This window comes from Typopeltis vanoorti, chromosome 13, assembly GCF_054136105.1.
Source record: "Typopeltis vanoorti isolate ZY-2024b chromosome 13, IOZ_Tvanoo_1.0, whole genome shotgun sequence".
Classification (NCBI taxonomy): Eukaryota; Metazoa; Arthropoda; class Arachnida; order Uropygi; family Thelyphonidae; genus Typopeltis; species Typopeltis vanoorti.
Window position 1 is genome coordinate 105,804,086 of NC_143561.1, and position 25,793 is coordinate 105,829,878.

Sequence of the window (25,793 nt, forward strand, 5' to 3'; positions counted from 1 at the left end):
TCCACTACAGACTCAGGGAGCGCATTCCACTCATTCACTACTCTAAAAGTAAAGAACCCAGCTCTAACACCTTTACTAACCACACTTTTGCCCAGTTTCCATGGATGTCCCCTAGTCCTCCCACAACCAGCCCTGTTCTCAAAAATATCTTCTGAATTAATTTTATAGAAACCCTTCAGTAATTTGAATGTCTCAATCATACGATATGTCTATCTATATAAAAATATGAGATAATGTGCCATGTTAAATGTGTATGTAAGATGCTAAAAATGTAATATTTGCATTTGATTTTTGCAATATTCGCTGTGTATGTTTTGTATTCAATATAAATACAATAAATATTATAATAATATATATCTATATCGCGATTTTGTTTCGAGGGGAGGCGTGAAATATTTTAATTTTTCCAAAGGGGGCCCTGAAATCCCGAAGTTTGGGAAGCACTGGTCTAAGGGTTAGGTCATTTCTGTCCACCATCAACCAGGGTTTTTAAAAGATTTATATGGCTGCAGCATTTTTTTAAATCGATATAAGATGATGCAAATATAAAGCTGTTCTGCTTAATTTATTAAACCTTTAAGCTTTCATTTAGTTAAGACTCGAATTAACAATTACTGCTCTAATATAAACAATTAGTTATTTATATTAGAACAATTGAAATTTTAATTAACCAGAGAAATATAGACGATTCCACTCACCATAAATTGAATATCCAGTTCGATGCTTGTCGAAGTAACTGTCAGAATATATTTCATATTTTTCATGTGTTTTCACTTTATGTATTTCACATCACAAAATTGTCTTCCTACTATTTGCCAGGGTTTGGCATTACCAAAGGACACCAACGTATACAGGTGTCCAAAACCAAAGGACGAGCTAAAAATGTTTCTGTACATGAAACATTTTTCATGAACTACAGCCAAAATGTAGACGTAAGTTTATTGGCACTAATAAATTATATTACACAAATGATGTGTTATAAATTTCGCACCAATTAAATTGCAATAAGTTTTTGGCAAAAGTTGCAAATTTCCTAAGGACCTAGTTAAGGAATTAATATACGGTGCTTACAGAAAACTATGCGGAGAGACATTTCAGAATGGAATATGTCCGCCTCGAACTGCGATGCGACACTGTGAGAACTTAGCACCAGGCGATTCAGGAGTTCTTGAGGTAAACTAGCTCACTCCTCCTTCCTTCAGAGCAAGGAGGCTTTGTTTGTTTTGTGGAGGGGAATTTCGAGCAGCAAAGCGTCTCATAATTGCGTCCCAAACGTTTATATGTGGCTGGGGCGAGTGCTGGCCGCTCAATTCGATTAATATTCTCGGTCTCCAGAAGTATCTCTACTGCTCGTTTACGATGTGATGTGGCATTGTCATCCATAAAAATGAATTCTGCGCCTACAGAACAATCGAACACGACGTTGACGAACTTAGTTGCAATGTCGTTCACCAGTCATAGTCCCTTTTTCCAACACTTGTCGCTCGTGCGTCCATTAAGCATAGTGTCTCCTCACACCATGACCACAGCATCACCGTGTCCATCCCTTTCAAGAACATTCTCTGGACAGTAAGCAGTAACACTTTCGCGACAGATCAAATGTCGTCTAGAATCATAGGAAAGACTAAAACTATCCTTATATGTAAAGGGTGCATCAGCCGATTGGCGTCGTGTCCAGTTTTTATGGGTACAACACCACTGAAAACGTGCTCTGCGATGAGCAGTGGATAAAGGGACACAGACTACAGGCCTCCAGAAGTATAAGCCTACTTGTCGCAGACGTCGCTTCTGCTCCGTGATAGAGTAGAAGCGACCTCTTAGCAAACGTCTAAACACATCAGTAATTCTGCGACCTTCTTCGAGCGTTACAATAATTCTTCCCCGCGTGGAATCATCTAGAATCTAGATGATGTCTTTGAGACATCCAAGTCTGCAACTTTATTCCTTCACGAAAATAGTTTCCTTCAAAGACAATTCGCTTAGCGTAGCCTTTTATCCTGTTGGGGGCTACCACGTGACCATTCGCGTGCGATTCGAAAATTTGAATGTGTATCCACTTTCTACTCTAAATCGTCAGTTATACAAATTGACACAAGCTGATTCACCTGCATTTTCTGTTTTAATCTTCAGAAATAGAGTTAGTCCTTACGTTTGAGACACCAGCATTTATAAGTACATATTGAAATAAATTTTTAATTGGAAATTTCTTGATCGGGATATTTCTCGGCGGAAAATCTCAATTCGTTACCTTGTTCTTTGTATTAGATAGTCCTAGCGAAGCCCCACATCGTGTTGGTTGGTATACAATGCAACGGAACATTTGAGATTTGATTCCGTCTCTTTTCAGCAAACCTGCAACTCCGATACTTTCTCTAAACATGTGAGGTACAAAGTTACGATCAAGCGGTCAGTAAAAAGGGCATATATCTGAAAATGCACACAATTATTTGCGATGAGGTAAATATTAATTACCTTTATTAAGAAAAAAGCACGGTAGGCTGTTAAATTGTGATTGATAAAATTCCTAAGAGAATTTATTCTTTCATAATTTAACGAGTAAAGAACCCATAATAGAAAACTTGCTTGCATCTAAGAGTGTAAATTAGATATATGTGAACAAAATTGGGATACATTAAACAAAAAGATAATAATTGTGAAAATGCATACGAAAAGAGTGTTATTCCATTATGTAGAAAGATTGCTTAAGATAGTTAAATATTGGTGGTGACATTCTAGGGAAATCACGTATAACCCAAGAAACCCAAAAAATCTATGAAACGTCAATGTATGATTAAAGCAGCATACCATTTCTAGGAATTAGATAGACAAAGCTTAGATGAATGACTCACAATTTTTAATGATAATTGTAGTGTAATCCAAGGCCAAGAGCACAGGATTAAAGGAAGTTGCCGCAAGTGTATCGTGTGCACACGGCACATGATAAGTAGGCAGAAAAGAAGAAATCCTCTACCGAGAGATATCGCGTTGAGCGCTATCGACGAGTCGGGGAGGGGAGGAAGAAGATTACGGAAGGTGCCGATAGGGTGCGGAGATATAAAAGAGTTAGGACCCCACACACACACACACACACGAGGCTTTTTTTCCCTGGTGGTTTTGGTTTTGGTGGGAGGACTTCACGAGTGGAGGGACGGTTCGAGAGCGTGAGGAGAAATCTCTGCCCTGATGCCCGCCAGACGCCGCGTATCCACGGGAAAGGTTATGCGTCGCAAAGTCCGAGTTGAATCACATTACTCCGGAAGAAAAGGGTAGTCTGTGAAGAGGACTCGGAATCTAGGTAAAGGGGCAACACGTGCGAAAGAGTGACTTTGCCCCAAGAATCCTATTGAAAGGAAGGCATAACCGACTGAAACGAATGGGCAAGCATACAATCGAGGAATTCCAGGTACCAATCCCAGCACAAAGAAATCAATTTGAGGGTCAAAGGATGAGTAAAGAGAGGAACAAGCACAGGAGATAACTATAATAGTGTACCGTGAAATTTTATTGTTAAATAGTAAATTAATGATATGTGAATCAAGATCTAAGGACTTAACAAAGATAAAACTTAGGACTGTAGCAAATTATAAGTTGTGAAGGTAGACAAGTGTAACTTAAAGAGTGATAACCTTAGGATGTGTGAATACAAGGTGATAATGTATGTTTACTAGGTTTTAATTAAGAGAGCTGTTCTATTGTCCTACAAACAATAGAACAGCTCTATTGTTTGTAGTTTAGAAATGATCTTTCCCAGACTTCCATGAACTGTATATATATGTTAGAATGTTAAATAAATCTTTTGCTTACTCTGATTCAGTTGTTTGTTAGTATTTTCCGATGCACCACTTGCTAAACATGCGAACCTAAGCGGGAGATTTGAGTAGTGCGTCTACGGTCACGATTGCACGGTTGTTAGTCACTGAGGTATAGCTGGGTGTTCACTTCTTGTTTAAGATTTTTTTCTTTAAACTAATTGTCCTAAGTGGCGCAAGGAAAACAAATAAATGTCTTAGGATTTTATGAGTAGAAGAACCTCAGAAGCTTTGTTACATTTGGATTTTGGGCAATTCCCTTTGTACTTAGATAGTACCATGTGACACCAAGGGACGAATAAACGTAAAGAGCATAGATATCAAAGTTATTCAGAAAAGGTGACACAACAAGGCGTATAATCATGCACCGTTGATTGATACGACAGAGGCTGCAGAATATTTACTAGAAATGATAATATAGGGGATAAATTTCAGAAATCTGGTTTATTCTTCATTTGGAGGTCGCAAAATTTCGTTTCGTGGGCAGCACGCTGCCAACTGGAATAATTTTTATATTTTTTAAAATCAATTTTTGTAAATCTTCGCATTTTTCATTCATTTTTATCTAGTATGGAAACCCTACTCTAGTGACCAACCTTGGAACGAGTGACCACTTCTAGCATCCAGTAAGCAGGTCGATGGTCTTGCAAAAGGCGATGAAATTCCACCTAAAATCAAACATCGATGCTCACGGCTGAATTTGAATCCACAGCCTATTGGTAGAGTGCATACGCTAACCCCTCGCAAATTAATTGGCCAAGTTCAAATAAAATTGCAACACCTTGAGTTCAGGATATTCTATAGAATGAAAAATTAGTGCAAAATTCTTAAACTTAAAAAGCATGCATAAGTTTCGTATGCGTTTGTTTCTCCAGACTCTTAAATACAATCAATAAAATAGGCTTTCCAAGGAGCATGACAGCACAGATTTTTTTCTGATAAAATAGGTATCAATCTACACATACCGGCCACTATATTAGAAACTTTTATTTAATACCATGTGGGACCTCCTTTTTGCGACTGCCGACATCGATCCTCTTCAATTCCCTGTGCATGGTTCAGTGAGAATTGACACCGAAGGCTATTGGCCTTCGGTGTCAACTGCTGCAAATACACGGGAAGTTCTGTTTGTCCGTACAAGTCTTCTCAGACGAGGGCGATCTATTTCTTGACAGACTGTCAGGAAAGAGATTTTAGAAATTTTTAAAGGGGTTTTAAGACGCCTTTAATTTTTATTCTAGATAAACCGTAACAGCTGATTTATAAAACACCTTCTAATCTACTCTGACTTCAACTTCTTATTAACATTAAAAGATAAGTCGCTTCAAAAACAAACAGAAAAGAAAAATCTCAATCTTTGTATCGATTTGATTTCTCTTAAAGAATATACATCCCTCTTTATCGGATTTCAAGTAAATAATTATTTCCTCATTTCGAATAGCGCCCAGCAACAGAAAAAGATCCGTTATAAGCTGGAAAGGCTTCAATCAATTCTCTCTTTTTTTTTATCGGATTGTGTTATCCGATTATCATGATTACCGATTCTTGAAGAAATCCATTTCCTGATGGCTTTCTCTGGGCTCATTATTTATTCCGTTACTTGTACATTTTTAAGCTGTTGATCTTCTCATACTAATCCCACTTATCCTTTTAAATTGTTTATGTAAGATCCAGGCAAGCATTTTTCCATTCATTCTCCTAGGCTCCGAATCTCATATCTTTAGTTTACATATTTCATAAATAAATAAATGAATCAATAAAGGCGTGCAGCGAACGAAGTGTGTTTGTCGTGTTCAGAAACATATTCGACAAATACACAAAAATCCTTTTGTCAGGAGCTGTAAAGGGTATTGAAAAAATCCCCAAAAGCTTAAGGAAATCTGCATTAAAGTTTGAACATTACTTGTAAGTTTTAGGAAAGAAACAACAAAAATAAAATATAATTTAGCTCGCCTCTCTAATGAATACACGTATAACCACAGTAAGAGATTGGGGGGGGGGGGAGAGCTCGCCTAGACTGTTTCGTTCCATTCTACAAACAGTAATCTGCTATCTCCTAAAGAGAAAGCTTCCCATGATGGTATTCGCCTCATATTAACCCTTAGATCGTCTATCATATGCTTAATTAATCTCGACACACGAGGGATGAGCCGCTTATACTTCTTAAAGCATCCCCATGTTGCAAAAGATAAACATCCTCAATTTACTGCTTACTGTAACTCCCATCCGCTGTCACCCAACTCTCTCTCTCTCTCTTTGAAGTACTTTATCCAGGAGTCATCAACGCAAGACACACTGACGATGGTTAGTGTTTGCGTGAAGCGCGATACGCCGGAAGGGAAAGGGAAATGAAAAATCACCCTGGCGAGAAATGTAATTGGTTAAACCGAAATAATGTTTGGAGATGCACTTTTGTCACACTACAGTTCAAATAAACAGTTGCTTATCTCCTAGTGTCCTTAACAAAGAAAAGAATCTGCTTGCTTCTACAGCGTGTATGAAAACCTAAGGTAAGTAACATTTAAAGTCATATATATAATATAATCTATTCTATATATATAAAAAGATAAGCCGAAATTTGAAACTTTTTTATGTCACGTTTTTGTCTCTTCATTGTTTTGAAACTTCCAACAATGTATTTGCCTTCATGAGACAACAATTTGTTGGACGTTTCAAAACAATGGAGAACCGGCTTACCAGCCTGTAACTCGAGAGGTTGGGCGCTGTAGGCGCCAGGGGGGGGAAGAATCCCCCTAGTATAATATAATATAATTTAATATATTCTATATATATAAAAAGATAAGCCGAAATTTGAAATATTTTTATGTCACGTTTTTGTCTCTTCATTTTTGAAATGTCCAACAACGGACATTTCAATTTCAAACACATTGTCTCATGAAGGCAAACACATTGTTGTCTCATGTCTCGAGTCATCAGAATTGAAGGAGAACCGACTTACCAGCCCGGAACGCGGGAGATTGGGCGTCAGATCCCCCGTCCCCTAGTATAAAATAATATAATATACCGACAACAAGAATTATTTTATCAGTAGAACTGTTTCTGAAAAAAGCGTATACATCCTTAAAAGGACTGAGTCCTTGACTCTTTATCCCGTCATCTGAATGAAGAAAATCTGTGTGGATGGGGTGTTATTGAGCTAAAAAGCTCTAGTCATGGCTGGGGAACGGCAATAACCGAGCCTCAGTTAAAACTTCATTGGCTACAGCATTGCCATTCGTTACCCTGGAACTAAATGTGCATAGTCCTTAAAAGGACTGGCTTAAAGAGGCGAAGCAAGAATGCTTTTCATATTCCCCGTTATCTGTAGAGGACAGTGTAGGGATAAGGTGTTATCGAGCTATATAAAGCTCTGATCATGGCAGGAGGGTAACAGCAATATCCGAGCCTCAGTTAGAACTTCATTGGCTACAGCATTGCCATCCATTACCCTCCCAGGGTGTTAATCACCCAGGTTAATGAAGAAAATCTGTGTGTATGGAATGTTATTGAGCTAAAAGCTCTAGTCATGGCTGGAAATAACAGTAACAGCCAAGCCTCAGTTAAAACTCGATTGGCTACTGCATTGCTATCCGTTACCTGGAAGTCCTAAAAAAAGGACTCTTTATTCGCATTTTTAGCCCACCACCGTTGAAGCGTATATATATCTATCAAGCGGATATATCTATCTATCTATCAAGCGGATATATATATCTATCTATCAAGCGGATATATATATATATATATATATATATATATATATATATATATATATATATATATATATATATATATATATATATATATATATATATATATATACTTAAGTATGCAATTATATATTATTATTGATAATAATTCTAAATTGTGTGCGAGGAAATTTTTTTTAAATTTATAATATTAAATTTTATAAAAATTAAAACTACAATTTTATTTTATAAGAAAAAGTGTTATTCATTTTTATGCGATTTAAATTTAGTAAATAAGTTTACATTTGAATATTATCTCGTTTTCATATGCATCATACAGAATGTTCGTTAGGTTGCATCTAAATTAATGACTCGTTTATAATATACTACCTTGAAGAAAGTAACTTTTACTATTGAAAATAAACAAATGACAAAAATGTATTTCGTAGATAGAAAAATTAAACGTTTTAAGAATTAAATGAATATAAAATATCCCTGAATGATTGTGTTACATGGTAAAGAAATTCGAAATATCAATCGAAAGGAGTTCATAATTAACTTTTAAGATGCTAATGTTCTTTTTTTAATAAACCATTTGCGAAATAAATGCAACAGAAAAGTTAAAATGACGCACATTAACATACGAGATCTTTTTGCTTCCATAATATGTTTATTTTTCGTTACCCACACCCATGTATCACATTTCAATGGCTGTTTGTGGTTGAGTAGCAATTATCTTGATGGAGCATCTATCATTCTAATGAGAAAGAAAGAAAAACAAATACCTACCTACCTTCTTTATTATATTTGCAAGGTGATCACACATTGACGCCTGTCCGATTATCAATATTACGGACAGAATACAATTGCCGTCGCATCATAATAATTATCATTATCTCCAGAGAACCCCTATTGAGTGTTATTTCCTCTTAGATAGATTAGAAGACACAATCGTAGCTGGTGCAGGTGTAAACAACTCGCCTTTCCTCAGATATAAGTGATCAAGAAGATTAATAAAATGGTGAAATAATGAAAAGCCACAATGCATTAATATGCAGTTCTATTTGTTCAAATCAGGCTTCACATATATGCTTTTGTTTAAAGAGATACTAAATTACTCCCTGAATGATAGTAAGTATAACTGAAAATACACAAAGCTATGCACTAAATGATAGCAAGTATAACTTAAAACATACTTGCTATTACTGCCGATATTACGTTTAAACGTTACACATTATTAATTGATATAATAAACACATTTGAATTAAAAAGAGGTGTTAGATAAAAGTTTTGTTTACCGGGAAAATTATGAGCATGATATAAACCTTAACCAATAAATATTTATAAATAAAATCAAATTCAATTTTTTTACTAATAAATAAAATTATTAGTGTATAAATTGAAGACCATAAATGGAGAGTTGTAAACATTCTACTTCAGATGCAGTTTTGCATAAATATGAACAGTTTTAAACGGGTCGCAAAATACCTAACACCTATTTGATTCGTTTATGTCAATCCGTATGCAAGTAATTACGAGACATTGGCTGGACAGATTTTGATGAAATTTAGTATCTCAAATCCTTACAAAAATTTGTCGCGGTCTACATCAGGTTTTCCTTTGCTAAAACTAATGGCTGAGTAGCAAAAGGACAGAAAATAGGTGTCGAAATTATATACTGAAGTAATTTTACTGGTTAGAATTATTGCAATATGTGACCGTAAAGCATATAATGGATTCTCTCTATATTTAGGATTAATTTATCTGTGCATTTATATAAATGAAATATTTTTTGGATAATTAATTGCAAAAATTGTTTAATATGAAAGAACATTTAAAAATTGTTTAGGTTTGGGAGTGATTGATGGATATCAGGTAGAAGATCGCTGCTGCATGCAGGAAAGTTATGGAGAGAAGAGACATTTACAGGGGCAACGTTTCGTATTCTGAGCTTCATGGGTTGAAAGGGGAAAAAGAGCGTTAGTTCAACTCATAATTGTTTATTTCTCACATATTCTAAACAGACTAATTATACGTCTCCAATATCTCGTTTAAAATATAAAAGTTTTAGAAAACTCCAACGCTAATTGATAAAAGTTGCTGATACTGGAATGCTTGTAACTAGAGAACCCGCAAAATTAAGTCTTAAAAATTAATTAGAAATAAAAGATTTAAAAAAAAATCAATCGCTTAAGAGAGCAAAATACTTATGTTACTATATTACGAAGAAAAATCATGCAGAAAAATATTACGCCTACATAATTTACGAAAAGTTTATGTTAGTGAATCTTATTAGTGTCCAAAATTAAATTAGAACTGGAATGACTTTTAATGGAATTATATTGATCAAGTGCATATAATAAATAACTATGTTATACCAACAACTAGTTTCACCAACTAAGGCTGTTGGCATCTTCAGGGTACATAACTGATGTAAGGCACTAAAAAGTAAAAAACTGTTACAAACTAAAATCAACCGATTCCAATTATATTAAACAAAGAACAGAGCGCGTACAATAGTGCCAACTATAGTACGTTCCTAAATAACAAGTGAGATCATGCACGCTCTATGCATGTATTGTACGCGCTCTGTTCTTTGTTTAATATAACTGGATTCGGCTGATTATAGTTGGTAACAGTTTTTTTACTTATTAGTGTCCTACATCAGTTATGTACCCTGAAGATGCCAACAGCCTTAGTCGGTGAAACTAGCTGGTATAACGTAGTTGTTTATTATATGCACTTGATCAATATAATCCCATTAAAAGTCATTCTAGAGCTTTTTGGTCAAGAAAATTAAACGTTTTTTAACAAAAATTAGAACTATTTAGCGACTAAATTTCACATAAGTGCTAAACTTATCTCATAAGTAATCCTGTATGCACGTGCATGTGAAATCGGTAATCTAATTTTTTAATAACGAATACCTAAATTAATTATAATATTTATTTTTTTTTTTTAATTTGGAAACAAAATTCCACGGTGTATATACAAACCAAACCCAAAATGGGTCGATGTTTCATAAGCGCTTTATAATTTCCTCCTCAAAAATGAACTGATTCAGACTACGAACATATAGGTTTCCTTATAAGGACTGGCTTAAAGGGGCGAAGCAAGAATGCTTTTCATCTTCTCCGTTATCTGTAGAGGACAGTGTATGGATAAGGTGTTATTGAGCTATTAAAGCTCTGATCATGGCAAGAGGGCAACAGCAATAGCCGAGCCTCAGTTAGAACTTCATTGGCTACAGCATTGCCATCCATTACCCTCCAAGGGTATTAATCACCGCATCCGCTCACAATATATAATATAATATATATTTTTTGTTAAGAATACCAAGCAATTTTTTAAACCTGGTTTTACTCCATTTCCCAAGTAAGCAAACAGACAAATAAGTCAAATTTGCGCCTGCAAGTCTAGCTGATCCTACAGGTAGTGCAGGACCAAGGCAACTCGTGGTAAAGGTGGCATGAGCTCTGCCCGTTTCGACCTTTACTGAGGTCTCATCAGTGGGAGCTAGGCTAGAAATACCAAGATTTAGTAATACAAAGCTCATAAGTATTTTACCAGAACAAGTTGCCATAAGGTGTTTTAACCTTATTAAATAAGAATCTCTGGAGGAGATATAAATGTAGAAAGTATTTTACCTTGGGTATAATCTTAACATTTATTATACCCAAGGTAAAATACTTTCTACAAATATAATATATAATATATAATATATATAATATACATGACTGAAACAAATCTAAGAATGATTGTTAATCATGAATGGCGTAAGAAGGATTGATAGTAATAATGCTAATAAAAATGATATTCATACAATAATGATGTAATTTTTCTATACGTTATAAAACTTCCCATTTTTATTTTTATACTATTATAAAATTTTAAACAAATATTAATAATAAATACAGGAATAACATTTCATAGTTATGGTACGTGTCATACAAAATATTTGCATTTCACAACGCACTGATGTTTTGTGTAATGTTTTCCATTTAATAAATGTTCTTTGTTACTCTATTCTTTTAACACATCAAAATATATAAAGTTAAAGTACATGAAATAAAGGCAGATTTATCTACGCTATGCAACTTAATAAATGATCTTTTCCGATTTACTTAATTTAAAAAATGTGTAATGTTCGGTGTGCTCACAGCTGCTAGACCCGTTGCCTAAAAGAACTTTTTTTTTCAGAAAACTATCTGCTGCTTAATCCCTTATTCTGTTACCTCTACGTCATGACAATTCTGAGAAGCATACTTTTGGGATCATTGTCTACTTTGGCCATAACTCGAGTGGTTGTCATGGTAATGATGACGTCTTCTCACTAAATACAACACAGGATTTTGTTTTCAGTTTAGGACGATCAGCACGCCTATTCATATGATAGATGTCAAATATTCTAACAACAAAATAGCGTATTTGTTCGTACTGCTGTTTCCAGGAGACACACACCTACTTTAATAGAAACGCACCGAATTTTTCTTGTTTTTTCAGAGTTTTCACTGAACTGTTTGTTTTGTGTATTAAGACTTGGGCGTTAATTTTCCTTCCTTTAAGCCTAAAATATCTAAAAAAAAGTTACCCTCCTGTGAATCAACTTTCTTTACATCGTTGCTCGCTGCATTTGTGTATTTAGGTGTTTCTCTGTGAATTATAAACTCTTTATAACTATTATTTTATTTCATTCTTGTTAATAATGGCAGGAATTCAGAAAATAGGCATTATCATACCTGGGAACAAAATATATATGAAAGTACATGTAATTAGCTTTAACATACGTATGTTTACGAGGGTGCTTACAATTGGTCTGCGAAAGTCACTGTCACCAGAGGGCAGTAAAATTAACAAACAAAAGTATGGGGTAAACTTGCTTTCTTGGATTATTGGGCTAATGGAATTAACTGTAATTTTAACAGACGTTTCATATTTAAATAAAATCCATATAATAGATTATACGAACTTACCAGCAGCCTACGTGCTTAAGTATATTTTAAAAAAAAAAACCAAAAAATTATCCCAGATAAAAATAAAATGTCTATTTTAAAGTGATTGTTTTTATTAAATTTGCCTCTAAATAGTAAAAACTGCAAACTCACTTATTAATCAGCTGCAAAAGAATATAAATTATATTATTATTTTTTTAATTCGACCATAAAATACTGATGGATCTATAATATTCTCTAAATATCCTTAAAAAATCTTCCAAAGTAAAAATTTTCATTCTATACTTTACAATTTTCATTATACACCTACCTCAAGTTCACTTATGGTGAATCTAACCATCTGACATTGCCATGCGGCGGTGATTAATACCCTTGGAGGATAATGGATGGTAATGCTGTGGCCAATGAAGTTCTAACTGAGGCTCGGCTATTGCTGTTATCCTCCTGCCATGATCAGAACTTTAATAGCTCAATAACACCTTATCCCTACACCGTCCTCTACAGATAACGGGGAAGATGAAAAGCATTCTTGCTTCGCCCCTTTAAGCCAGTCCTTATAAGGACTATATAAGGGCATTGGCAATGAATAGAGCCGAACTCTTTTAAATTTAAATAAAATATCATTTTGCTAATTAACCTAGCTCCCTATAAAAAAACATATAGAAACTAATTTCGTGAGTTGGAGTTGTATTTTTAACTAATTTTACTTGTGTAGAAAATCTTATGGGAGCGTTACTAGTATTTTTATGTACGAGTATTTGAGAGTATATCAAGAAGAGTATAAGGTGTAATCGGAACCAAAGTTCGATTCAATCCAATTAAGGTGGCAATGGAAGGATTCCCACCCAAATCAATTTTTTTTACCTCCATGTGTACGTGTTCAAGATCATGTGAGGGGGGAAACAGAGCACTTGAAGGAAAATTAATTCAACAACCATAATCCGATGAGGACTACTATGTCGTTTTATTAATTAGTACTTTGTCTAATATCTCGTATGTTGTAAGATAAATATTTGTTCTTTAATTTCGTAAAGTAATATCCTTTATACATTTTCAAAAAATTATAAAACAACGACAAAACCATTCTCGTGTAAATTTATTTTCCTTCTATGAATTTCAGGCTAACGAAACAGAAATACCTCCCGATTGGGAAAGATTAAAAGAGCAGCGTCATATTCTGGAGAGGAGGTCCCAAGAATGCAACAGTACCCTTCTATATTCAACACCACCGAGTGACGGTAGGTGTCGCTATTAGTAAATAAAATTTTCTTGCTGTGTGCAATCCAAAAAATTAGTTTGGGGAAAATTAAAAATTTTCCAAAAGTTTAATGAAAAATGTTGAGCGATTATTACCTAAGGTGACCATAGCGACATCTGTTGATAAGAAAAAAGTGGTAAAAACAAGAAAACCATTTCAAAGAATAAATTCAAACCATTATTGTAAACAATGTCGTTTGACACTATACACATAATCTTAGATATAAATTATCGATCATTCTCTCCAGTCCAGTGCTAGATCTGTTTACACAGTGAGAACCCAATTTCGGTCGACCATCATTAAAGAGTTTGTTAGTTGTGCATCAAGCAAGCCGAGTTTTGCCCTTTTTAATACTGATGGGAAGGTATGAGAAAACACCAGAGAGAAGCAAATTAATTTTCTTGGTGACTTGGTGCAAGGCAAACAAGGGCAATATTAGAGTAGTGGAAACAACCACATCAACAGTTCGCCTCAGTATGTTGACTCGCAAAGCTGCACGTGTGAAAAGATTAAAGAAAAAAATCCTAAGACTAAGAATAAAGTGTGATATGCGTCCTCTTGGAAATATTCTTAATGCCCTTTTAAAATATTGTCGCAGTGCCTCAGAACCGAACAAATGCATTTTAAATTCTGATATTACGTTTAGAAACAAGGCAGAATAATATTTTAGTTATTTGCCAAGATCAATTTGCAAACTTGCTCCATGGCCACTTTTAAGATTTGGCCTTTATAGATGTTCCGTTGTTCCCAAGGTGGAGATGACTTACCTATAAAAATCGTGCATACTTCTGGACGATATTTTAGAGAAATTATGAAATAATTCAATAAATCCTGAGTGTTAAATTAGATATTTATATTCAGCACCATCCTTCAACTTTTTTTACACCTGACAGCTTTCATTTCTAGCGAAGTAGCTTCAGTCACAGCACAAAATATGAACTTTTCAAAGACAAAGTCCGTTATAAAAAGAGATCACAATGGTCAGAAAAGTTATAATTGCTCATTATGAGAAACTGTTCATTCCCAGTATCAGATTAAAGCAAAATCAATCAATTACAGAAGAAAATATCATACATAAGCAGACAGTGCTGGACGAATAAATGCAAAGAATAAATCCATATGTTAAAAATATACGTATTTTATATTGTTGAATCCAAATGGTTGCGATTGTGAGTGAGGGCGGTTTCCAGAGTGATATCGATCAATACTTAATATTAAACTGAACTGTGGATCAACAATCCTTGTTACAATTGAAGACAAAACCAATTGGTGAAACAAATTGCAGCGCTTCGGACTTAGGCCTCTGTCTGCATACTATAGCAGTATACACAGTGCGGTCCATATGTTTTAAGACTTGATTTGTTGAACGTATTGGAGCGATCTATTGAAAAATGTCGCTGAGTAATACCAACTAATGTCTACATCTCCAGAGAGTGATGTCAGCTTATGTTCAGTAGTGTACAAGTTATGATATGTAAAGTGCTTTTTCTTTGTATGACGTGGATATGAAAAGTGAATAGAGAACTGCGATTAATGCGACTCTTTCTGCTACAAAAACCCTATAAATCGTACAAAAGGTATGGAAATGAGGCCTATGAACAGACCGAGCTAGAATTTCGCGATGGAATGGAGTCAGCAGAAGATCACGAAAGAAGTGGCCGTCCCACATCAACTCGAACTCAGGAAAATATTGCCGATATCGCTGAAGAACGATGGTTGATTCACAACACAGATGATAGCAGAGGCTTTAAACATCCCTAAGAGCGTCGTTCACTCGATATTATTGACATAAGTTTGTTTCCCTTCATACAACGCGTCATTTGTGTAAGCAAATGGCAACCCAAGTATACTACGGTTCACAGAGTTGTTGAAATGCTCCACTACTTAAATATAAGAGCCTTGAATCACTTTATTATTCATTGCAATCGTAATTATTATGTCGACTGTCTATTTTACAAATTACCGGAATATCCTGGCGTAATTCAATTGTCCGTTATTTTACTTATAACGAAGTAAGTTAACAATAAGGCCATGTTTGGAAGTCTTTACAAATGGTAATTACCTTCACTTTCTTATAGTAAGCGACGCATATCCAGTTAGCTATTTGCCTTTCTGAATGCACTTAAGAACTAACGGCCTAGTCGCAACTCAGGAAAGCTAAACTAATTCGAGAATGACTACATAAGTAAATAATACATTCCTTACCAATTTTATAATAAGATTCATCTAATAGTAATTATGTGTATCAGGAGCATCAGCACTGGATAGCAATTTTAGAAATCGTATTAAATAGACGTTACTTTTGTATTTCATTCGTTAATCCCATTATTTTCCAGGTGTACATTGTCCAATTGTATGGGATGGTGCTTACTGCTGGCCACACACACCAGCTGGAACTGTTTTGAAAGTATTATGTCCGTCTTATATTTATGGTTTCAATCCTCAAGGTGAGTTGCTGATTATATTACTTGAATTCTTCTCATCTGAAATCGATTTTTCCAGTTCAGAAGACATCATCATTGACTATATTTGAATAAAGTATAAATGTGTGACATCCTTTTATGTATGTGCATAATTTGTATCCATTTGAAATGCCATTGAATTCGCTAATCTGTTGAATACATGCATGCTTAATACTACATATAAAAAGGTCAATCCGTTCTTCTAAAATGACTTAGAAGAACGTATTCTTCTTTACGTTTCCTAGATTAAATGAATATTTTTGTTTCTTTTTTAAATTGAACTTTTGTGTAATTTTTAACGATATTTTGTCGGTCGCACATTCATGTTTCAATTCTACACTGAATTTCTTTTCTTACATTCAGAGTTTGCTTCTCGAACTTGCACAGCCAGTGGAACTTGGTGGATAAATGAAAATACTAACACCACATGGACAAATTATACTTTGTGTGATAAACCTTTGTATGTAATCCCAGGAGACACGACACAAAACGACAAATTTTGGGATGTAAGTATTCGTTTATGACAAAATCCTGCCTTAGGCACAGTCAGCGTTTCGAACTATATGAAAAAACGCATATATAATTCAGAGTAGTTTGCAATATCGCATGGAAGTTAATTGTATGATCATATATATAATGTAAATAAAAACCAGTTTACATTCATTATTTAGAAAATGGCGTAAATTCTTATTATTAGCATTGCCAATCCTGCTATTTAGCTAAAACGATTACGATGGTCAATAATGTACGGTAGATACTTGCCAGAAGGCTACATGAAGTCCCAAATTAATCTCATCTCGCATTATCCCATCTTCTAGCCTTATATCCCGAGCATCAAGCTAATATCAAAGATAGGCTACACAACATCGCTAATAACCTTGCTGATGGCTTTCTTCATCCTGGCTTTTTTTCGGTAAGTAAGCTTAAAGCTTATAAAGTATTTGTAGTATATATAATAATAGTCCCCCCCCCAGCAACGAAAATCTTGATATAAAATAGATTTTAGTTTATCAGTTTTTGTAGCCATTTGGACTTTCTTATATAGAAGGGCTGTAAAATTTTGAAATTGTATTTAAGGCCTAAGTTAGATTGATTTATACGAGGGTGGTCTGAAAGTTCTCGGCCTAACAATGAAAAAACGAATTTATAATTTCAAAATTATTTTTATTTTTCAACATAATCTCCCTTAATACATTTATTCCAGCAATGCTCTAGCGCCATTATCCCGTCCCTGTAGTGGTTCTCAGTAAGATCTGAAAAATGTCCCTTCTACAGCTGCAATCGCCTCTTGATTCGAAGAAAAACGCTCACCAGAGAGGAAGAGTTTTAGTTTTGGGAAGAGATAGAAGACAGAGGGAGCCAAATTTGGGTTGGAATAGGTGGATGTTCCAATAATTCATAGTGCAGACCCTTAATTTTCCCATTGCCAAAACATCTTTGTGGGCAGGTGCATCGTTCTGATAAAAGATGATTTTTTCTTCTGCAAACCGGGTCTTTTCTCACGAATTTTTTCATCTAGTCTGGTTAAAAGATCAGAATAATATTCCCCCGTTATTGTTTTACCCTTTTCAAGATAATTAATAAACAAAATGCCTTTAGCATCCCACAACACCGATGCCATGACCTTTCGTGCTGATGAAACCGACTTTGTGTTCTTTGGCGATGAACAACCGGCTTCTGTCCACTGTTTTGACTGCTGTTTGGATTCTGGTGTGTAATGGGTGAATTCAAGTCTCATCCATAGTAATAAATCGATGCACCAAATCAGTTTTATTCTTGTTTAAAACGCTCCAAACACTGTTCAGAGATTTTCATGCGAATGCGTTTTTGATCTGCAGTGAGCAAGCGCGGCACTCATCTTGCACAAAGCTTTTTCATTTGCAATTCTTCATGCAAAATACAATGAAAATTCCTAGTCTTTTGAAATTCCTATAGTCTCAGCAGTTTCACCCACTTTGACTCGCCGGTCATCCAATACCATATCGTGCACTGGATCAATGATTTCGGGTGTTGTTACACTTTTTGGACGTCCTTCACGTGGATCATCTTCAAGGCTGGTACGGCCACGTTTAAACTCGGAAGCCCATTTCTTAATTGTCTGTCAAAAATGAAGGAGAAGAGTGCCCATAAACTTTTATGAATTTCGAATGAATTTCTTTTGGCGTTAAACTTTCTTTTACAAAGAATTTTATAACCGCACGATACTCAGTTTTATCCATTTCAAGACAACACTTTTGCTTCAGTCAGCTGTGAATGACTTGCAATTTCACATCGATACTTATGACAGATGGACCAACTTTAAAAAAATCTCACTCATAGTGTTGCCATCTATGGTCGAGACTAAGAACTTTTCAGATCATCCTCGTATATAATCAATCACGATTCAATTAAATAATTATTCTTAATTGAAATGCGTGTTTGGTTTTTAGATAATGTTAATGTTCTATTTCAGAAAACTACGATGTCCACGGAATAACCTCCACTTGCATCTATTTTCATCTTTCATCATAAGAGCAGCCGTTCTGTTATTAAAAGATACTTTGTTCGGCGATGGTGTCGGATTTAGACCTCAGGTCACGTCTACAGGTGGCATTCTCGCCAATCCAGCCACCAGTGATCGAATAGTAAGTACTGCTTTCTTTTTTTAATTTTTAAATCATTAAAAAATAATAAAACAATATATATACCATCACTCATTTAGGCATCATTTTGTACCTTTGTTTAGTAAAAAATATAAAAAAAAAATTTAAAGCGTGTTTTGATTCTGTCCATTAACTCACCTCATTCAAATAAATACAATATAAAATGATCCGACATATGTGTCTCTCAATACATAACTTCTTATTAGTAAAATTACTCAAAATGTTTTCGGTAAAAGCATATAACCAGAGAGAATCTGTAACTATCACGAATTGTTTTCTATGAGTTGTTATTACTTACAGAGTGTGGAATGTAAACTGTTCACGAGCGTCTGGCACTATTCTCTGATGGCCAGTTACTTTTGGATCTTCATGGAAGGACTTTATTTGCATAATCTTGTTTTCCTGTCCATGTTTAGCGATACCAGTGGAATAATCAAATATGTCATCCTTGGATGGGGTAAGTAACTAACAGCTTTACCTGACGCATTATATAATTCGTTAATTATTTATAAAAATATTATTAATTATATTTTATGATTCCACACAATCATGTTAATTATATGGTATACACAATCTGATCAAAAATATCCGAACACCTACTCATCTCACTCTAATATGAAAGACATCATTATGGTTTTGCAGCTATAACAGCCTTGAATCTTCTGAGAAGGATTTCCATTGCTTTTTGGTGCGTAGCGGCGATAATAATTTTGGGTGATTAGGCCTAGCTGGCAATCGGTTTTCTATTTTATCCCACAGTCGTTCAATTCGATTGAAATAAGGGCTCTGTACAGGCCAGCCAAACTCTTCAACACCCGTCCCATCAAACCGTTTTTGCATAGACCTTGTTTTATCTATCTTTTATCTGTGTGTATGTGTCTATTCTGCGAAGTTTCAGGTACCTTGGAACACACATATGTAACCTGTCTCCTGCAAACAAAGCGATTATCACCAATGTCCCAAATACTGCCTCTAACACCTGTAACTACGCACACGGCCAAGAAGACTGCTGGAATTTAGTTCATACAAAAGAAAGCAGACATTATATTTTATTAAGATTAGAATCCAGAGATCTGGATTCTAATCTTATTAAACGCATGGATTAGTTATAAGAATTTTTCAGTTGAAACCTTTACAAGTTCCTCTGAACCACAGTTTGCGGACTAAGTGTCTCAAAACAGTGTTTTTTTTTCGCCCTACGTTCGTGATTTTGTATTAGTAAAGTAAAAATAAACAATACTATTAAACTGCGGTTACTTACAGGCCTTTAAGATCCACGACCTACTCTGGTTATCTTTCATAACCATAATTTTAGGAAGAGATGTTTAGTCTTATGCCTAAATACATATTTTTGGGTGTAAATTGTGTGTTCGCATGACCAGGGTGTCTGATTATGGGATGAAAAAATCCAAGTTTCCAAGAGGAACATTTGCCACGTTTCTACGAGGCCGGCTAACTTACCTTTCACAGGATAAGACAATCCCAAACATCCATGCACGCAGCGGTATTCGAACCGGCGACATGTTGGTTGAAAAGTGGGCATGCCGAACCATATGGTGGTATGCTAGTTGGGATTAGGAACACAACATGGCGGTCGTTTCGTTCTTGTAGCAGGTTTCAATTCTCCTTTCAGTACAGTATTAACGAATCCAAACTGAAGCAAATAATTGAAGTCTGCTACTTTAGATATTTGATACAATGAATACGCTTTCCGAATTTATTTGAAGTTTCTTGTTTTCTTTAGGAATGCCTTTGCTCTTTGTGATTCCGTGGGTGATCGTCAGGGCAACTTTCGAAGATAATCTGTAAGTAGTGCTATTACTAAATAATGAAGAAATATATAATATACTTAATTCAAATTTAATACAATTTAAATAAAAATTGGTTGGTTTGCATTTTCAGCCACCCTAGAAATCGGTACGAATGCGGTAAAAATGTCGTTCCAATTGGCTTATTTGAATATTAACTAACTTAACATGTAAATTCTGCTTCCACAACTAACACGTGATATCGTGATAGAATATTATTGTCTTGCAGATGCTGGACCACCCATGACAACCAAGCATATTTCTGGATCATACGTGGACCCATCACTGCAACTATTGTGGTAAGTTTTTACACAGGATTATCTTTACTTAAAGAAACAACATTGAGTGGTAAGTAACTGGTTTCTGTTGGGAGAATAAAAACGTTGGATTTATTTATAACTCCTGTCTTATTTCTACTTAAAATCAGTCCTGCTTAACACGTTCGTTGCCAACTACGAGTATACTCGTAGTTGGCAACGCAGAGTTGGCGCGGAGAGTCAATTGGAAGTGCTGTCCATAGTGGACGACCCACCATACTCACTGAACCTGACGGTAGACTGCTACGAATGATAATATGTAACAAATTGCCATTCTTCGGCCGACACCTTAAATACGGAGTTCCGGACATCGACTACAACACGAATCTGCACAAATACATTCGGAACCGAAACTCAACAACATGGGTTTCCATGGTAGGACCGCAATATGCAAGTCCCACATTACTCGAACTAACACGCAGCATCGTCTTCAGTGGTGCAAGGGGGGGGGGGGTACAGTGGAACCATGGAAAGCTGTGTTATGGAGCGGTGAATCACACAACACCCTCTAGCCAGCAAATGGAAGGGTGTGGCGGGTGCCTGGTGAATATCTTACCATAATGCGTAACCCCAACTATGAAATTTGGAGGTGACTGTGTGATGGTATGGTCGAGTTTTTCCTGATTTAGTTTGAAACTTTTGTTTGTGGTGCCATGACACTGAACTCTATAAGGAGTACGTGAACAGTGGTTGGTGAGTGGAATGTATTGCAGTGTGTTGTGGATGTAGACACATTGAATTAGTTTAAGGTGGATGAGCATTTTGTGCAACAGTGTGTACCTCCCACGATGAGTCTCTGACTCCATGGCCTTGTAAAAAGGTAAAATGACATCCTTATCTTTACATGTCAACATTCGTTTCAGCACTGCAATTGTCTTTGGAGTTGTATTTGCAATCTTTGCTACATGGCCCCTGAATTTCAACTTCCTATCTATTAACATTCCAAGATCCCTGGCCTCATCAGTTTCTTCTAACCTAATACGACATTGGATATCTAATCACGGCAAAGTGAATGACTAACATTGAACTCATGCCAATTTTCCTATGCCCACAATTCCAGCCTATTCAAATCATTCTGTACATACTGTATATCAGAAGCATAGCATTCCTGATCTTTGCATCATCAGGAAATAGCTGTATGCCGCTTGTCAAATCCTTTCCAATATCATTAATGAATAGATCGAATAACAGTGGATCAAGCACTGATCTTTGCGGTACACCACTGGTTATCTTAAATCTTGCGGACTCACATCCCCCATATACCACTTTTTTGGCATCTGTCAGTCAGCCATTCTCATATACACGCTACTAATGTACAGATTGAATAACAGTGGACCAAGCACTGATCCTTTTGGTACACCACTTGTTACCTTAAACCTTGCAGACCAGGATCTCCGTATACCACTATACGTGGATAAGAGGATGGCTGATTGATATCTGTCAGTCAGCCATCCTCTTATCCACGCTAATATTTTATAATCCAAACCCACATTCTCCAATTTATGCAACAGTCTACTATGCTGTATTATATCAAAAGCCTCAGCAAAATCCAGAAGTATCATGGTGTATCCATTCCCCTCATCTAGTTCGATGGTAATATTGTTATAGAATGTGAGCAAGTGGCTAAAATATGACCTTCCCTTAATAAATCCATGTGGCTCATTGCAAAGTAGAGATTCACTGTCAGCCCATTTCTGAATGCGAGTCGTAACCATTTTTTTTCGAAATCTTCGCCACCACTCCTGAGATACTAATTGGTCGATAGTTGGATACATCGGTCTTTGCACTACCGTTGATGAAATCGCTTCCTTGGCGATTTAAAACCACTTGAGCGCTAAGAATTTGAGCCGCTGCCCCATCTATACATCTCTTCAAAGGGCGCAAAGGTGCATGAATTTGATTTCATACCCGGGCTATTAACCCACATATATATATATACACACACACGTGAAGTCCGACACAAAAAGGAGACTTATCGTATAGCTTGGGAAAGGGGAGTGGGAGGGGAGAGACAAAGATGGTTATAGTGCATGTTCTAACCTGTCAGCATGAGGCAAGACTCAACTCCATCGCTTTACTCAGTACGAGTGGACACATGTTCGAATATAGACTGTCACTTTCTTACCCTCGGTCGGAAAATGTTGGATTGCAAGCGTGAACAGCAAGTTAACATCACGTTTATCGTGAAACTGAAGAAATCCGCAACGGAAACTTTTCAATTGACTGAGGTTGATGGTGAAGAGCGCATGTCTCGTGCATGCATTTTTGAATGGCACAAACGATTTTCGGAAGGCAGAGAAAGCGTGAAAGATGGATGACCGCCACACGCACAGCAGTTACCGATGACCTCAAAAATGTTATACGAACAAAAGAACGCTGCGAGGAACTGTGTTTGGACCTTTCGCAATGCATTAAGGATAAACTAGATTTGTTGCATTCAGTAATTACTTGCGATGAAACTTGATTTACGTATGACATCCACTTGGTTTCCGCAGGAAACCAAGCGACAATCAATGCAGTGGAAGTCAGCAACAATTCCAAGACCAAAAAAAAGCACGCATGAGTCATTCGAAGTTCAAACCCATGTCGACTGTTTTCTTCGATATCCAGGGTGTTGTTCCTAGCAGCCAAAAGGTAAATCAGCAGTATTACCTTGAAATCGTGACGAAATTGCGCAAATGCGCGAGAAGAAAACGACCCGAACTGTGGAGAAACGTTTCGATTTTGCACCAAGACAACGCACAAGCCCACAACGCTTTGTCTTAGCTAATCACATCATTGTGCTTGAGCACCCACCCTATTTGCTACACTCCTTGCGACTAATTTCTAATTCCACTAATTTATAATTAATACTTTTTATCACCCAAATCTCGAACTATTTTTTTGTTTTCGATTTCAGGTGAATTTCTTCTGTTTTCTCAACATAACGCGGGTCCTCTTTCTGAAGATGTTCGATTCTAACACGCTACAAACGAAAAGATATCGTTACAGGTAAGAAATATTCAATGACCGTGCACTTATCTAAATGCAAACAATAATACTCCGTTGATTATTTATATCGATTGATGAGAACTGTTGTGAAAACAAATTGCCTAAGCAGCTTTTTAGCAGATCATTTTTTATTCCTTAAAAAACCATTTTAAGAAACGGATTATACTATTTTATTACACATTTCTGAAATCGAGATGTCCAACGAAGGGATGGACAGAGCTATTCAGTTACTCAAACTGTAGGAATATTCCAAATTTTTCATTCTTCACCATGTTAGGAACCAATTCAAATCTGTTCTTATATTAAAGCCATATATAGGCCAGCTTATCTGATTCAGTAGACAATGCTTTCACTCTTCAACCAACAGGGGAGGGAGTGTTTGTTCAGCTGAAAAAAACCGGTGGCCACGTGGGAATAGATATTTGTGAATGTCGCAAGCCTGCAACGTTTTAAGTTTGTTTTTCATCTCTATAATAGCGTTTTTAGATTACCTAATCGCATCCCATCCGAATTGGTTTACATTTCGTGGGTAGGAGTTATGTGCGCGCGCTCGTGTGTGTAGTAAAGGAGGTTCATAGCTGGTATGAGACGATATCCGGAGAGTTCATCGCAAGACAATTCATCGAAAAACAATTCACCGAAATATTTTAATTTTTGATAATGTTATGATAAAAGTGATCCATTTAGAACAAAATCCGAATTCTGCATAGGGAGATAGCAATGCTACTTTAATTGAAACAAATTATAGAACAATAGGGTTTCTTATAGTTTCTTGTCCGATAACTGTTTCATGTCTGTTCATAGGACTGATTTTGAATTTTGAAACTAGATAAATATTTAAGACAGCCAAATAATCAATCTGTTTTGCTTACAGAAAGTGGTTCAAGTCCACCCTAATCCTGGTACCGCTATTTGGAGCACACTACACCATCCTGTTAGGAATGTCCTTTGCAGCGTGGGTTGGGGATATGTTAGAAGTAGTTTGGATCTATGCTGATCAGCTGTTTTCCTCATTTCAGGTACTGTTCTCTCAGTTACCTTTTAATTGTAAATGATAAATTTCAATGAACGAAGCGGCCCATTTCTCTGTACGAAATGTCTCTGTCATTGTGACGTCACTTCCAACTTCGGAATTCTTAATTTCACGTCATTTTACATATTAAAGAACGGAGTACAACAAGATTTCCAAACAGCGTAAAATTAAAAGGATAAATCACTAGCAGGCCATATTTATTTATAAAACAATGGGGAGCCGAGGAGAAATTTTTTTCTAAAGCATTTTTATATCAACACATGCACAGAAATGCGCACAACATAAAATCAAATGAAAAAAGTTTTTTTTAAAAAAAAATAACACCAACTTGGGAAACACTCAAAGGCCCCAACAAAATCAACAATATCATAATCGTATACGGATGTTTAAGATATGCAAGTCTAGTCGCTGACTGGAGGAACTTTTTCTAAGCCTTTCTTCGACCGATTCCCGAGTTACTCGATCTCTGGCACGGGCAAGCGAATTTTTCCTCCCGGGTTTTTCGTCCCGTAAACTCAAGAAAATCGACCGTAGTACCCACATTATTTCAGACAGTAACATATCTTGTAAGGTTAGGTACCAAGAGATGGCAGCACTTGTCTGCCAGTCTCTTCATCGGTGGCTGCTATAATTAGTGATAGACATGAGCCAGCTATCTCTGATTGGCTACCGGTGAAGAATGAATTGCCAACTCAGCCTCCAAAAGCTAAATAGGGTATAAAGGCCTCGCCTACTCCCATTAAGGAAATAAAAGGCTAACGCCTTTTATTTCCCATTACTTCAGCTGTTATCACCATCTTCTGAAGCGATGCAGATTGTGATGTTGCATACTTCA

The 25,793-nt window shown here is 36.0% G+C and overlaps 1 protein-coding gene across 1 annotated transcript in view; it reads left to right on the forward strand.

Moving 5' to 3' along the window:
* Positions 1-1,125: 1,125 nt before the first annotated feature.
* Positions 1,126-25,793, forward strand: part of LOC150100440 (vasoactive intestinal polypeptide receptor 1-like) — a 32,019-nt gene continuing 7,351 nt past the window's right edge. Inside the window, exons 1-11 of the mRNA XM_090402654.1 lie at positions 1,126-1,173; positions 13,568-13,685; positions 16,042-16,152; positions 16,531-16,673; positions 16,986-17,080; positions 18,620-18,740; positions 19,110-19,266; positions 20,554-20,614; positions 20,847-20,916; positions 23,834-23,925; positions 24,800-24,944. Coding sequence (XP_090258780.1) covers positions 1,126-1,173; positions 13,568-13,685; positions 16,042-16,152; positions 16,531-16,673; positions 16,986-17,080; positions 18,620-18,740; positions 19,110-19,266; positions 20,554-20,614; positions 20,847-20,916; positions 23,834-23,925; positions 24,800-24,944 — 1,161 coding nt within the window. The remainder of the gene's footprint in view (positions 1,174-13,567; positions 13,686-16,041; positions 16,153-16,530; positions 16,674-16,985; positions 17,081-18,619; positions 18,741-19,109; positions 19,267-20,553; positions 20,615-20,846; positions 20,917-23,833; positions 23,926-24,799; positions 24,945-25,793) is intronic.